This window comes from Panthera leo, chromosome A2 (assembly GCF_018350215.1).
Source record: "Panthera leo isolate Ple1 chromosome A2, P.leo_Ple1_pat1.1, whole genome shotgun sequence".
Taxonomy (NCBI): Eukaryota; Metazoa; Chordata; class Mammalia; order Carnivora; family Felidae; genus Panthera; species Panthera leo.
In genome coordinates, this window is record NC_056680.1 from 139,620,142 (window position 1) to 139,637,617 (window position 17,476).

At 34.6% G+C, this 17,476-nt stretch overlaps 1 protein-coding gene across 4 annotated transcripts in view; it reads right to left on the bottom strand.

Moving 5' to 3' along the window:
- Positions 1-17,476, bottom strand: part of WASL (WASP like actin nucleation promoting factor) — a 62,482-nt gene that overhangs the window by 20,592 nt on the left and 24,414 nt on the right. For 2 of the 4 annotated variants that reach the window (XM_042923431.1, XM_042923450.1), the window contains exons 2-5: positions 10,150-10,284; positions 8,256-8,342; positions 6,933-7,029; positions 3,589-3,612 (exon numbers count right to left, since the gene is read on the bottom strand). In XM_042923431.1, the coding sequence (XP_042779365.1) occupies positions 3,589-3,612; positions 6,933-7,029; positions 8,256-8,342; positions 10,150-10,284 (343 nt within the window). Of the gene's footprint in view, positions 1-3,588; positions 3,613-6,932; positions 7,030-8,255; positions 8,343-10,149; positions 10,285-10,986; positions 11,633-13,756; positions 14,152-17,476 lie in introns of those variants that run through there. The other 2 variants (XM_042923436.1, XM_042923444.1) reach the window with 2 other exon arrangements.

The window sequence follows — 17,476 nt, forward strand, 5'->3', positions numbered from 1 at the left end:
GAATGAAAAAGTTTAACTCCTACTGTAGTCAGACTGTGTTTCCCCTCCTCTCTCTACCCCAAAATGAGATGTGGATATACTGTTATATGTCTGCCAAGCAGTTTATAAAGCCTTTGAATTAGCTATTTAGAATCATTACACGTGAATCTGATTAGTACCAGTTAAAATATTATTTAGTTAAGTCTACACAGGAAAATCTGAATTATAGCAATGTATAGAAAATTAGTATTAGCTAGGAAATTAGACTGTTTTCCTAAACTTTTCCTTTTATAGATGGAAAATTAAGGTGAAGAGTCAGGTGACCTATCAAAAGTCACACAACTGTGACAAAGGCAAAGGTGAACTCTGCAATCTTGGTTCCTGGTCCACTACCCTGTCTATTAACTACTATTGTACTTCCTACACTAATGTCAAACCATAAGGTGATTGATAATGCTAACTTTACAAATGTTACCGTATACAATTTCCTTACCAATTTATTAGTTCTCTTAGTTTATAAACAGTTTATTATTTAATAAATACTCACTAGTAACTTTCAAAATTTAGAAAAGTTTCCTACTATTCAAGGGAATGGGTACTTGGTTCTTTCTGTTGATAATAGTCATTTAGAGTTAGAAGGTGTTCAGAAATAAGTTTAAAATGGCATTCTAAAGCCCAATTAAATATTTGTTTCAAAAGTGACAGACTAAAAAAAGTAAAAACCTGTACAAGGCACAGAGTCATTTTTTAATAAAGGAAGGTTTATGGGAGATTTGGTAAGAGATTACAGAGATACTCTTAAATCACTTCTAGTAAAAAGTAATTTAATTCTTCCACTTACGAAATTATACTCATCCTAAGAACATATACTAAGTAAATATATAATGGAGGAGGCTGTTTCCGTTCTTTTTTTCAAAAAACAGTCAAATGATAAATTACCTTCTTCTGATTAAAGACAACTGTCACAGAAAAGGCTTCTTAATATTCTCACTGAACAGCATTTCTAGTTAATTTTAAAACTAAAAGAATAAACTAAAGTCCTCCCCTTAATTTCATAAAAAGCAGAGAACTCTCACCAAGGTAAAATAGTTGAGAAACACGTGGCCCAGAGGCCTCTGATGTCAAGCAGTCATGAAGCTGAGAACAAATCATTGGAAAGCGTCTAAGCTAAAAGGTGAGACTGACCAATAAAGAAAAAAGAAAGATGCACGGATTAGGAGTTAGTGAAGAAGACACTGAATTGCATTTCAGGAATATATGCTACTTGTACATAAAGTGTCTTTTTAATAGTTACAATTCGAGAAAAGCCTGCTAAACTGATAATCTAAACGAGGGTGGAAGTCAAAGCACCAGCATGGACATGGCAAGGTGGTTACGGTGTCCACTGCATCTGCTGGTCGGGCACCAAATGCAGAAAAGTAATATGCTGCCTCCAAAACAGCGGTCTCCACAGTGGGGAGAGCAAGACAAGGACTGCACATCAGGAAAAAACATTAAAACTTCTATTAATTTTTATTTCATCCTTTATTATGTAATATATTAATACCATATTATATGTACATTTTATAAAGAAATATACAAATATTGGTTAGTGCAATTTTGCCTTTTAATGGTACTATTTTTATAACTGTCATTTAATGAAAACAAGTTTGGGATCACTGCACCTAAGGGTAAAAACTACAGGTCTGAAGATTTCAAAGCAAGAGCAACTGCAGAGAAAGAAACTATATTTAATTATGAGTATCCTAACTAGAAGTAAGAAAATGGTGAGATACCACTGTCACATAAGGAATATCCAAATTCTTTGTATTCATGGATTAGGTGCCTTTTCGGAAGTATTTTTAAATGTACTGAAAAGATTAAAATTTTTAAAACCCCGTAAGGTATTTACACCCTTAACTTATATTATTTGTACAACGTCTACACTTTAAAATCTCAGGTTACTTTCCCCAAAGATGCCACTGTTAGGAAGCCTTCCCCCTGTATTCATACAAGCAGAATGCAGAATGCAGAATCACAGAATGCAGAATAATAAATGCAAAAAGATTAAAATACTGAGGACACCAACAAGGGAGAGAATTCCAACACTGACATAAAAGTTCACGGATGAAGGACTTCTGACGCGGCAGCTTCTGCCTCCCTTTGCCTCTGCCACATATTAGCCCCAGGACCTGGGGTACTGATTTACTCGGGCTAAGTCTCAGTTTCTCTTTCAAAATCTTTTGGACATGGCACAGTGGTTCAGGGGGTGGGCTGTGGAGTTAGACTGCTTGAGACTGAATCCTGCCCTACCACTTAACTAGTTCTGTGCCCTTGAGAAAGTTACTTACCTGTGCCCCTGCTGCTCTCCTATAAAATGGAGATAACAGCAGCTACTTTGTAAGATTGCTGACAGCGCCTGGCTGGGAGTAAGTGGTCAGTAATAGGAGCTGGTATGATTATTGTTGTTATTGTCTTCATCGTGATAACTAATATTTACTAAGTACTATGCTAAGTACTTTGATTACTTCATTTAATCTCCAAAGAAGTCCTATAAATTAAGATTTCCATTTAAAAGACAAAGTATATAATATTTGGCACAAGATAAGCCCTAAGGCTACCTAAGGCAGCCATTTTTTTTATTACAATAAGGTAAATAATCCAAACAGTCATACAGCAGTATTTGATTCATGTTTTTATATCAGGAAAACAAATTTAAGGATAAATTCAGAAAGCAATATATGTGTTTAAAAGAAACAAACCCTAACAATCACCAGTAGTTGTCATAAATTAAGAACTCTGTATTATTTGTTTCCCTGAATAATCTATCTAAACTCTGATGAGAGGATGTGAGATGCTTTTAAAAGGAAAAAGTAGTATTCTCCATTATAGTGAAGGTTCCTAGAGCAATGGTTCTTTACCTTCACAGGATCGGGGACCCCATTTAAAGGTGATGAAAGCCCTGCATCCTCTCTCCCCAGAGAAAATATATACACTTAAAAATTTAACACACTATTTCAGAGATGCTTTATGGAGTCAAGGATGAGAATCTCTGCCCTAAAGATCTGGGACTTTGTCCTTTTTATTTTAGTATTCTGCTTTTACTTTCTGGTATACATGTTTTGTTTGTTTTTTAAATGAAATCCACAACACTTCAAGTGTTCCTTATCAAATTAAGGAGGGTTAGATACAGCTACTATTAGCTCTAAACATACCATTAAAGTCAGTGTTCATTCTCCCAGGGGCTAATTTTGCATTACAAGCGTGAAATTATATTTTGAAATTAAAAAAAAGAAAAGACACATCTTAAAGTACGCAGACTGAATTTATCTTCCTTCTCTTCAAAGAAGATACTAAGTCAAGATTACAGTTTCTCAACTTAATCAGTTGTGAATACAGAATGAAAATATAATATTGACTGTCACCCTATGGAGACTTCCTTCATGCTACAAAAAAGTCAAAGAATAGTACATTTCTAAGACTCATCTTTGTTGTTTTAAAATAACACAATAAACTACAGTAGTTGATCACAGATACTAAACATTAAGTATTAATGTATGATATGTTTCTAAAAAGATTAAACTTTAACCTAAAATCTTCTTCATCAATAATTTGTATCAAAGAGCTTACCATTTGGGGGATCTCGTCTTTTCTCTGTTAGAAAATAAATTAAAATAACATTATTAGGCATATGTAATATAAAAATCAACATAAAATATTAATTCACCTAAACTCTGTCTTAATTCCTAAGTCAACGTACAGGTAGTTAAGAAAGATTTCTCTGAGGAACTGACATCTGAATAAACTAAGAGAGGGAACAACATATTTAAAGGCCCTAAGGAAAGAATAGCATGAAGGAACATCATGAAGCCTGGACTGGAATAAGCCAAGAGAAGAGTAAAAGGAGAGAAGTCAAAAGAAGACGGAGGGACTGGATCATGTAGGGTCCCACAGGTCAAGGAAGGAATATAGATTGTATTTTAGATATGATAGAAAGCTCTTATAGGGTTTCCAATAGGGCAAGTAACATAACCTAATCTATGTTTTTAAGTTAACTTTGGCTACTACGTGGAAAAGAGATCATAAGGGGCACCGGGTGGTAGTAGAAAGGCCAGTGAGGGAGTCAGGGTAGTCTAGATGACAGAAGGTGGTGGCTTAGATTAGGGAGGCAGCAGCAGAGGTGGTGAGAAACAGATCCAGATTCTGTGTTTGAAGGAAGAGACAATGGACTCATGGATAGGATTTACAAGGGACCATGGTAAGCCAGAGTGGAACATTTTACCAAGTTGAGGAAGACTAGGAGAGGAGTCAGACTAGGTCTAATTGGGGTCAGGGAACATGGATCAAATGCTCTACTCAGATATGTTATGTTTGAAAGCTATTCTGATGTCAACTGAAGTAAATTAGTCTGAAGGTTGGGGGGAGGGGTCAGTAATACAGATAAAACTTTGGAAGGTTTCAGCATACGGACAGTTTTCAAGCTGCAGGACTGAGTGAAAGCATAAGGGTAATGAAAATACACAGAGATAACTGAGCACCGGGGTAGACCAAAATAATAACAAAGAACTACAGCAGACTAGGAAGGAATAAAACCAGGAGAACTAGCAATCCTTTGTATTCATACTCTTACATACGAGGTCTGATATCATTTTAGATTTAAGAAATTCAAAGTGGCTGAAGAATTTTAAACAAATAGAATTTCCAGAGATTTTCTAATATAAAGTTGTCCAAAATTAGAAGCGAAATACCCATAAATGATGATATAATAAAAATAATTAGTTTATAAATAGCCATAAACTAAAATTAATAGGATTTAACTGGAGGACAAGTGAGAAAATCCTGGCAATGGGAAACATAAATGTATTACTCCATCTGGTGGTCTGATGAAGTAACTTTTTGAAACATTTGATGTAATCAAATTATGTCTATATCAATGAATGTCAATCTCCCATTTCCCAGGTGATGTCACCTCTGCAACCAGAGGAAATACTTCTTAAAGTGATGACAACAGATATGGAAATATACTGAGATAAATATAAAGTTCAGAGTGTAAATTCTAAAAAGTAACTTAAAAATAAGACGGTATCCTGGCTTAAAAGCCATACATATGAAAAAAACGATGGCTTGGTTGAACAATGAATGGGAGGTACTAATGTGAGGTATTTGCTAAAACATTAGCAGGACAGTGTTTAATCAAATCAAGAGATGTGTTTTAGTATCATGGAACCAGTGAAACTACTTTTGGAGTACTGTGTTCAAATCTGAACCATCTGAAGAAGACATAAAAATCTACAGTGGATTCAGAGCTCAGTACTCAGGATGAGTCTATAAACTACATCATGTGATGAGTAAAAAACTGGAACTGGTTAAACTAAAGAAGTGAAGGAGAAAGAACACGATAGATGGCTTCCACTATTAAATGGCTACTGGGAGGAAAAGAAAACAGACTAATTTTTTGTTGCTCCAAAAGTCAGACTCCACGCATCTAAGTTAAAGAGAGGTGAAGCTGGAGTTTGACTTAGCATGAAGGACTACCCAAAGATGAATCAGCTGACTCCCTAATGTTGTGGTCTTTCTGCTTGTGAAACACCATGCTTAAATGCTTAGGAACTGCGTAAAAAGAAATTCCTATACCAGCTGAAGACACCTTTAAGTGACCTTCCTATTTCAAAGTCAATTAGTCTATATTTTAAGAAACATTTTTTACTCGCTTTGATTTGGAAACGCCACATATTTTGGCTAAAAGGAACCCCAAAAAGCCCCTGGCTGAGCACCACATGTCCCTGAAATAAGGTACTAAACCATAAATTATTCCATAGCTTTAAATTCTTCCCTAGCATGGAATCAAGTGGTAAATGTCCTTGATCCCAAAAAGAAGTAACAAAAAATAGGTCCCTAACAATTCTCCTATTTGCTCATTACAGTTAAGATATATTAAGAAGGCAATAGTGAGCAACAGCTTACTTCATTTTATTCTCATTGTTACCTCACTTCCCTCTTGGAAATACATTAAAATACTAATGGAGAAGTATAAAATGGAATACATGATTTTACACTCCAGTTTTCCAGATCCAATGTCTTATTTTTTTCATGGCTTAGTCCCTCTTATTGGTAAAGCACATCCCTGAACACAGTGGTAACACGTACCCCCAGATATACAGAAAACTTTCAAGGAGCATATGGCATAGTTTTAAGGATATCTATTTGCTGATCTCGATACCCATATGTTATTTCTCCTAAGACTGATTTGCTTAAAACGATGATTTTGGAGAGGTTCACCTTTCCTAATCACCCTTCTCCCACTTCCTAACAGGAACAGTAGACTGTTAACAAATATTTCTATACCAATAAATTTAAAGTTCTACACTATCTTGCATCATTCTCTAATTATCTTACATATATTGAAGTCTCATGAATTACACTGCATTTCTCATGGTTTTATAATAGATAACATTAGGGACAAAATAGAGACAAAACAGTGTTTACAGATTATATTTGCAACGTGGCTTATTTGCTTCTAGGCTTGCCTAAAAAGTCTTTGTTCACAAAGTATTAAATATTCTAAGAATGTAAGAACAATGCCATAAAAACGCAAATTTAAGAGTCAGTATATATGGAATATTACCAACAAAAAAAGGTTATCAGAATGAGTTCTTCAGTAAACTGAAAAAAACTAGTTCTTAATATGCCTCTTAAGTAAGGATCATCACCTTTTTTATTTTTATTTTTTTGTAGAGGGGCAGAGAATAAACATTTTAGATTTTGTGTGTCATACAGTCTTTGTTGTAACTATCCAACTATTGTTGTGGCAAACAGGCAGCCACAGACATACTATACAGACAGTATGTAAGCCAAACATAGCTGTGTCTCACTAAAACTTCAGGTGGTGGGCCAGATCTGTCCCATGAGCCTTAGTTTGCCAGCTCCTGTTTCAAAGAATTAAAAAAAAAAAAAAAAAAAAAAAAAAGGTTTACCAGATTTCCTTTGTCGCCGGCCCAACAAGTCTGTAACTGCTTTTCGGAATTTTTTTGCTTCTTCTTCATTGGCAAAATTAAGAGCAACTTGACAAGTCTGAAATATATATTTTTTTTTTTTTAGCAAAAAAGGTAAACAGCAAAAAACATGAATTTAGCTTTATTTAATGAAAATGTTGATAGCTAACAAAGTACATTTCTGAAGAAGGAAAGCTGACTTTACTAACAAAGATTCAGTTTACCTTAAAGTTTTAATTTTACCTAAAAAACCTAAGAATGCTAAAAGCACAGAAAAAGCAAAGTAAAAGACTACACTTAGAAAAGCTGCCTATCACAGTGGACACTCAAAATTAAATTGAATACTTTATCTTCAACAACAACAAGAAAAGAAACAAAAAAATTTGATCCTTCAACAGAGCTCTATAAAATAATTTGGATTTTAGAAAAAGCAAATACCAGAAAAGTTGGTCAAATGCAGGCCAGCTCTATCTTTACTAGGCAATGTTTTTATTTTACAGCTTAACTGTAGGTATTATTTAAATTATAACTTTAATTCAGGTAAATTATTTAAAAACGTGGAAACACACTGACATTATTGATTATGGTACTTAATGCATACTTTTATATATTTACATATATTTATATTTTATTAAGAAAAATGTGGAAAACAATAGCTAGAGAAGAAAATATTTTTTGAAAAGATAGATCATCTAATCCAACCATCTTTTTTCTTATTATAGAAAATTTAGGAAATACAAATATGAAAATAAAGAAAATTAAAATCACCTATAATCTAGACACTCAGACAATCCCTGGGAGCATATGGTATGGAAATCCTTCTAACAATTTCCCCAAGTATATGTGATAAATTTTTGAAATTCTGTTCTCCCCCCTACACACATTTACTTTATTTTAGTACTCTCCTAAGTCACGAACTATTCTTTTACAAAATAACTTGAATGGCAATATAATATTCGATGTTTAAAAGATATCATGGATTAGTGGGCAATTCAGACTTCATTTTTACAGAAAACTAAATCCCAGAAAGATTAAGCTATCTGCCCAAAGACAAAAAGATGATGAAAACCAAATTTCTTTTCACGTAGCAAGTTATATTCACAGTACTCTGAAATCCTTTTTGGTTTTTTTGGCCCTTTAAAATCGTAGCCATTTCCTCTTTACTATCTATGAAGATGCTTTTAAAAGTAAAATAATTCTTTTTATTTTATACAGTGTTTACATGGAAAGCTCATAGATGCTTTCCACAGACAAATGTAAAAACAATTACATTAAACAGGGCAATAAAAAAAAAATATGACTTACATCTCCAGCGAAGGTATGAAAATATCCTCTAGGACTATTATATACAAAGTTATTGTATAGCTCTTGTTCCCACAATAGTTTCCCATCCTAGAAAACAACAGTTAAAATAAGAGTTAACAAAAAGATAATCTCTAGGAATAAACCAAAATAGATGACTCCTATTAAGCAAATTGTTTTTATTAATAATAGCTTTTACATGCACAGAAAACACAGATATGCATAAAATATATATAACATAATTTAATTGGTGTTTTCTTAATAAGAAAATAGTAAATTCTGGGTATTTCTTCCATAAAAACTACGTATCGAGTGAGCTTAATTCAGTATGCCAAGATACAATCTCCTTAGCCTGTATTCCCAAATACAGTTACCTGGTCAAATATGTAACTAGAACAGTTACTAGGTCATCAATGTCAGGCAGAAGGAATAGAATACTGCTGTACATGCACTGATGATCAATGCCTAGTTCCACTGGCAATAGACCGTGTGCTATCAAACATTATAGGAACATTTAATGCTCTTTTCCTCAATTCTGTAAGATGCTGGGAGTGTCAAATATACCTTCTCTGTACTGTTCACTAACAGTCTTTGAACTCCTAAATTTTATACAGTGGCTCCCTAATACTACTAGTAAAAGTAGTGTCAATCATGTGCAGAAAAAGACTGATGATTAAGGTGCACCAAGGGTAAACTCTGGTTAGGAGAGCCATGGGTGACTGGATTGTCATATGTATGGCTGTAGTAGAAGACACAGAATTAACCTTAATACCAAAGGTGGCTAATTGCCAAGCATTCAGCAACGGTTATCTACAATTAGAAATCAGTAGTTAGAGGAAGATAAGTATTGCCCTATTCTGAAAGCAAAGTTCTACCTAGACCATGACTTAAAAATATTCAGAATTCACTATACACACAGGACCACCCATTCCTTTTCTCTTTGTGGAGTTATATGTGCACTTTACTTCTAAATAGTGCTTCTCATTGGTGATGAGAAGTATGTCAAAACAACTATGGGTTTCTTTCAAACTACTGAATGTTTCCCCATCCCCTAGAATCACTGCCATAGTTAAGCCACTGATAACAGGAATACCCCACATCTCTCAGCTGTCTTGGAGTATGGAGAAGTGGATGCTAAGAAGCACTAAGTTACGAAGTACAGTAACTTAAATCTTACTTAATCTCAGGGAAACACTTTGCAATAGACGCAGATGGCTCTCGCATTTTATAAATAAATAAGCCAAGGCCCAGAGAAATTAAACATACAGAGGCTGACATACAATCTATCCGTAAGTATCATCCAGGAGAGTTCAAAGTCAATGTCTTTTGGGGTTTTTTGGTTATATTTATTGTCACATATAAATATTACAAAAGCCTACTTATAGAAAAGGTTTTAAAAGATAAATGGAGACTTCATCTCTGCAAAAAGGTAATTACTTCTATGGTAACTACAAGAAATGAATACCTGAGAATGGGCATCCAATCTAGAACAATGTGGATTTGTGTTTGAATGTGAGAGATACAAAGCTGTGAAAACGTAAACATACCTATGTTGAGAAACAACATAAGGAAAAATGGGTAGCAAATACATTATTATAGATACTGTATTATGCTTTAAGCCTAGGCTGAAGTAACTAACAGTACATACTAAACTAAAATACGCTTTTATAGTTCCTTGAAAGGACTTTATACTACTCTGTATGGGACAAGATGAAATAGAAGAGTATCATTAGAAAGAGAGCATGTAGGGAAAGCCCAAGATGTAAAAAGTATTAAACCATACATACAGGATAAACAAAAATTACATACGTAACATACATAAATATATGTAAAAATCGTAACTGAAATAAAAAACCTAAGCACCTACAGTTTAAAGTGGAAGCAAAACAAAACCCACCTTAATATCAAATATTCTTAAAAAATAAGATCTCTGTGGATTGTCCTTAACAAGACAAGCAACACCGCTGCACTTCTTTGACCACATACAGTTACGATCTGCTGCATATAACTGTACCACCGCTGAAGACATAGTCTGGAAAATGTAAAATTTATGGCCATTAGGTTCAAAATAACACTCAGATGACCTCAGCCCCTGCTGACATCCTGACTGCAACCTCATGAGAGACATGGAACCAGAACCACCCAGCTATGTTGCTTCTGAATTTGTGACTCATAGGAACAAGGGGATAATAAACATTTATTGTTACTTTTTGAAGAAATTACTTATTCAGTAATAAATAACACAATAACTATGCTAAAAATAACTATGGAAAGAAACATTTATTGCTGCTTAGAATGTATCAGAAACCGTGTTAAGCACTTTTAAATACACCTCCATTTAAATTTTATTACTATTATAATTTCATTTTATGCTTGAGAACCTCAGAGTTAAAGGGATACATAATTTACTCCAAATCACACAGCTAACCGGCAGAGTTGAAATTCCAATCCAGGCAAGTTGTGACTTCGGATCCTGTACTTACTCCTTGCAAAATAGAATAATCCCCAATCCCCCTTTATCCATGGGGAATACATTCCAAAACCCTCCAGTGGATAGCCTGAAACTGCCGATAGTAGCAAATCCCATATATACTATGTTTTTTTCCCCTGTGGATACATAGCTATGATAAAGTTTAATTTATAAATTAGGCACTGAGAGATTAACAACTAATAACACAATAGAACAATTACAACTATATACTGTAATGCACGTTATGTAAATGTGGTCTCTTACTCAAAATTATCTTATTGTACTATACTCATCCTTCTTGTGATGTGAGATGATAAAATGCCTACGTGAGGAAATGAAGTGGGGTAAAGGCATAGGTATTATGATGTAGCATCAGGCTACTACTGACCTTCTGACAATATGTCAGAAGGAGGATCATCCACTTCTAACCTGCAATTGACCTTGGGTAACTGAAACCATGGAAAGCAAAACCATGGGCAAAGGAGGACTACTACACTGTTTCCCAATAAAATGAACATTTAAGTAATGAAGTAGTAGTGTTAGTAAAGGTTGATGTCTGTATAGCAGTTAACTACTTTAGTATGGTACTAAATCAAACGAAAGCAAAATTTGTGGTTACTAAATTATAATGCTGGACACTTTGATCATACCATCCTGGAAGACAGATTCTAATATCACCTTTTTTAAAGATGGTAAAACTGAGGGAAAAAAGATATTAAGTGACTTGCACATGGCCACTTAGCTTGCAAGCTATACTGAAAACATGAAGAATTATTTGAGTGATCGTTGTACCAATTTTTCCAAGGATATAGCTAACTAGTACCCTTTCAGACATGTAAGAAAGAAGCTAATTGTTACATGCAAGGAACACAGCACATTAACTTCTACCACGTTGCCACCTCACTCATGACAGTAACATAAAATAATGGAAACTTTCATTCTTTTTTTTTTTTTAATTTTTTTAATGTTTATTTATTTTTGAGAGAGACAGAGACAGAATGCAAGTGGGTTAGGGGCAGAGAGAGAGCGAGACACAGAATCTGAAGCAGGCTCCAGGCTCTGGGCTGTCAGCAGAGCCAGATGCGGGGCTCGAACTCATGAGCTATGAGATCATGACCTGAGCCGAAGTCAGACACTCAACCGACTGAGCCACCCAGGCGCCCCAACTTTAGTTTAATTCTAAATTAAGTTTTTTTTTAGGAGCACTTGGGTGGCTCAGTCAGTTAAGCATCCATCGACTTTGGCTCAGGCCATGATCTCACGGTTCGTGAGTTTGAGCCCTGCGTTGGGCTCTCTGCTGTCCGCACAGAGCCTGCTTAGTTTCCTCCGTCTCCCTCTCTCTCTGGCTCTCCCTCACTGGTTCAGTCTCTCTCTCTCTCTCTCTCCCTCTCTCTTCCTCTCTCTCTCTCTCCCTCCCTCCCTCAAAATAAATACACTTAAAAAAAATCTTTAAGCTTTTAAATAAATAAATAAATAAATAAAGTTTCTTTTATAGTATAATCTAGGAAGTAACTATTCAATTTTAGTTTCTGTCAGAATGATACACCACACTTACAAATCCTCTGAAAGTAATAATCATGTTTTTGGGTCTAAATCTACTGATTTCAGGGGCACCTGGTGGCTCAGTCAGTTAAGCATCCAACTCCTGATTTCGGCTCAGGTCATGATCTCACGGCTTGTGAGATTGAGCCCCGCCACTGGGCTCTGTGCTAACAGAGCAGAACCTGCTTGCGACACTCTCTCTCCCTCTCTCTCTCTCTCTCTCTCTCCCCCTCTGCCCCTCACCTGCATGAGTGTCTCTCTCTCTCTCAAAATAAATAAACATTTAAATCTAGTGATTGCACTCCTAAATGGGAAATCAAGGAAATAATTTAAAATACCTCAAAAATTTGTTATTTTTATATAAATATGAAACAAAATGTTTATACGAATATATTAGTTACAGTTTTTTAAATAAAAGGAATTTAAAAACCAGAAGTAAGAGATGATTTAAGTAATTATAGTATACCAGTTCAATGAATACTGGTCATTATAAAAGGAAACAGACTATATTAGATTTAGAAATAAAGTTGTTTTGGGTTACCTAACTATGGCTGGGGAACTTTCAGACTCATATACACAGAGTTTATATATATTAGTTATAATAATAAAGTCAGAAATGTAAGATGAGTGTACTTTTGGGGAATCAAAATTGTATAAAGACTTTCCTAACTAACAGTGCTCCGTGTTATGTTTTTAACTTTTATAGACCACAAACTCATCTTTGAATTTCTGATAGTCATTGACAGCACACAAAGCAGCAAGAAAATTTCCACAAGAGCCATTAAAAAAATTATAAAGATAGTTTGAAACATATCAAATGTATATACTAGGATGCTGGGCTTAAAAAAGGACACTATGCCTTTGGCTTGCTCAAAGCATACTTTGTTCTTCTCCAAGTATAACACGTATCATTTTCGGCTTGGGCTCCCCGACCTCAAACTCCTAACACTGAAAACTTCAACCAAAAACAAATGGATTCTGCATATATGACCCAAAGGTATTAAAGAACAGACTGAAGGATTCAAAAATCAGATGAATAAATTTGTTTTCTAAGGCAAATTCATATAAATTACTGTCCTTTTAGTATGATGCTGTCAAAAGGCATTCATTTCTAAAAAGAAATTAGGAAACTAGATACCAAGAAAAAAATAAAAAAATCCTTTTACTTTTCTTTTTAACCAAAAAACAAGAAGTAACAGCTCAGAAAAGAAAAAAACGGATTATCAAATAGAGTCTGAAATTCCATTATGGAAATCCCCTTGCCAAATGACCAAACATTAACATGTAAAATGTATATGTGAACCTAAAAAAAAGTAACAAAAACTAAAAATCTACATTTAAACATTTATATAAATGTAAAACAAATTCTTAAAACATCTGCTTGAGAAATAAAGACCTGTGAAACAGTTTAATAGCATTCCACATAAACGTGGTTAGCAGAATAAACCTTATTCTAAAACAATTTATAGAATTTTAATACTGAAGAACCCACCTGTAATCAGAAGCTATTTTCAATAACTGGATTTTCAAATTTCTACTACAATCATACTGTCAGTATATGCCTCTTTCAGCCCTTTTTATCTTCAACTAGCAAAGTCTGAAAATTATATAAAGCTCTTTCTGATTAATTCAGGAAAATTATAGTAAATGCAAGAATAGCTTACACATATAAAATTTAATATATAAATGCTAGAAACATTAAAACAGTGACTATCCCTTAAGCCCTAGATTGACAGTGACTTAATTAAGCTTTTGAAAACATTCCTTCCATTCCTTTAAAGAAATTACAGCTACTCAACTCCGTTACATCTGGTCTCTCATAACTGAGAGGTATTATTGAAAAACAACCTGAGGACAAGTGCTTAGGAAAAGAAATCTATTTCTTATTAGCCCAATAATATTAGGGTTAAAATTTGTTAATTAAAAGGAAACAAGTAATATATCAGCTTTTGTAGAAACAGAACCTGTCCTATCATACACAGTCCTGATATTTCAGTACTAAGTTACTGAAATAACACATTCATCCTCAGAACTTTCATTGTCAAGAGCAGACAGAAGATAAAGGATGAACTCTGGGATGTGGATCTCTCCCACTGTCCTTCAATGGTGCACTTCTACCTCTCAGGCAGACTCTGCACCAGTCAAGAACTATTTCCCCAATTCCCTAGGTTAAATGACTGGTTTTTTCCTTCACTTTTCTAGAGCACCTTCTTTCTGAATATCTTGTGTAAATCTTATTGTACCACAACTTATTCTAAAATAGACTAATTTGCTGTATTGATTATTCATTTTAGTGGACTGTAATTCCCTTAAGCACCTGAACGGTTTTGCAAGAATATATATATTTTCACTTCACCTACACTTTGCTCCAAGTAAGCAAACATTTGTTAAATTAAAAATTACATATTCTGATTTTGATACTAATACTATGATAATGTCCTTGACTTTAGGATACACATATGAAGCATTATAAAGGGGTATGATACCGGCAATTACTTTCAACTGGTTCTGAAAATAACTGTATATATATATGTGTACATACATAAGACAGAAGAAACCCTAACGAAATGTCATAAATGCTTGACAAATCTGGATGAAGGATATGCAGGAATTCTTTGTACTATATTTGCAACTTTTCTGTAAGTATGAGATTAAAAAATTCTAAAGCCCAAATGATTCATAAAAGTGGAAGACTCTCAGCCTCCTTCCACAGCCATGAGTCTTGGGACGGTGGTTCTACCTGTACGTATACTAGCTACTACCACACTGACTCAAAACTAAGAAAATCACTACTTCTTCCAATTCCTTCTATACTCATACCAACGTTGTTACAGGGAGCTTCATCCTGAGTAAGAAAGACTTAAATCACAAAGATTCACCACTTCTATAGTTTACATTCTTTTTACATTATCAGAACGATCATGTTATGTAACAGGTCAAAATAAGAATTTTAGACTAGGAAAACAGACGTTTCTTTTATTACAGGATCAGCTAATGACAGGGAAAAGACTGGAAGATACTAGGTCTTGTAGATCCTTGCCTGACCAACTGCCTACTTAGTACTAAGATGACTTAATAATGAACAACTGTCTACAAATATTATTTTAATAATCCAATAAATATACAATGTTGTTGAAGGAAATCATTTTTAAAGATATATTTTCAATTAATATCCAAGATAAACAGAGTATGGGGGGGAAAAAAATCACAGGATTGAAAACATAAGTCTTTCCTATGGACATGATAGTCTAGATTAATAGCCAAAACACTCCAGCTTTTTGTGTGTGTGTGTGTGTGTGTGTGTGTGTGTGTGTATCCAAATTCCTAAAATCTAATCCAGGAAAATCCATCCTAAGTTTTCTTATTATATAAAACTGCTTTAAATGTTCCTAAATACTCTGACGATATATTCACATGAAATGACCCATTAGTATCATAAATATGAAATTTTAATATGAAACATAAAAGGAATTATAAAAGAAAAAGAAAAAATTTGGTTATACTTCAATTAAGAAATTAAAAATCATGTAAACGAGGAATTTGATTGAATTCTTATAATTATTTAATTGTGCAGTGATTTCAAGGAGCAATTTTCTAAATAATTAAAGTATAACAATGCTTTAGTTACACAGCCACCTAAAAAACCCAACACAGAAACCAGCAATTTAAAAAAAATAGAAACAAGACTGCTGATTGCAAAGTATCAGTAAAAATTACCCAGGAAAAGAAAACACCAATAATTTACTCTGGAAAGGGCAGATTTTATCACCTGGTAATTTCCACAATGAGAAATAACCAGAAAGAGAAAGGAAAATAGAAAAAGGTAGAGATTAAAAAAGAATACATCAAAGACAGAAGACTCCACAAGAAACCGTAATTTTTTAAAAAGCAAAGTTGGAGGATTAAAAGAGAAAGTGGACAAAAGCAGTAAGTAACAGAATCTCAAGTGTGTGTGTGTGTGTGTGTGTGTGTGTGTGTGTGTCTGTGTGTGTGTATAAAAGCCACAAGAAAACAGCTGCTGTCTTATGGATCAAGCAGAAATGGTGTTTTAGGCCTTAGTAGCTACTTAAGAAAACGACCATGGTAGGCATATTCATTTACCAAATGTTTACTGAGCACCTACTATGTACACGGAACTGTGATAAATGGGGGTGGGGGTGAATGAAAGTGAGGTCAAGCACAAAAATTTATTACAGACATGGTCCTCATGAAATGTGTTCTAATAGGCACAAAGACATTGTTAATGATTACAAATGCTATAAAGGAAAAATGCATCATACAGGAAAAATGTAAAACCTACCCAGCATGGGAAGGCTGCCCAAGAGTAACAATTTACCTGAAGGATGAAACTGAATGAGTCAGGCGAGCAAAGGGGTGGAGGGAAGAGGAGAGGAAATAGCATTCCACTGCAGACAGATCAACAAAGACCCTACCATGGGAAAGTGCTAATCTGAGTAGGTAAGAAAGAGAAGAGTGGCATGGAATGAAGTCACAGACTTCATATTAAAATATCATCAAACATGGCTCACCTCTGTGGTTTAGAGAGATAAACAGCCATGTGCAGTTTGGAGACTTTGTCTAGAGATGTAGTAGAGTGGTTTATCATTCCTATAATGGCTTTTGATGTCTCTTAGTATCTCAGTTCTGGTATACTCTTCTTCCCCACCCCCACACCCCGCCCAAGGACCCTGGGTTTGTCCATATGATTTGCTTTGAACAATAGAGCCTCAACAAATATAAGCAGAAGCTTGAAAACTACTTGTACGTAGTGGCTTGCCCTCCTGGAACTGCTGCCCTAAAATCTTGGGGTGAAAGACCATATGGAGAGCCGGCCCCATCATATTACCTGTCCTTGCCAAGCCTCGTTCCCACTGGACTGCCCACTGAACGCCACTGCATGAGTGAACATAGGTGACAAACTAGACACCCCACCAATCCACAGAATCATAAAATATAAATCAGTACTGCTTTTAAGTCACAGAGTTTTCAGGTGGTTTGTTTGCAGCAACATGTAGGAGATTATTTGAATATAATAATAACATAGTATAGATGGTTCTAGCTCCTTCCTCCATTTCATTTATACTGGACATGTGTTTAAAATTACCAGTAAAGTTTTCAGAAAAATTTTAATGTTTATTTATTTTTGAAGGAGAGACAGAGTGTGAGTGGGGAAGAGGCAGAGAGAGACACACACAGAATCTGAAGCAGGCTC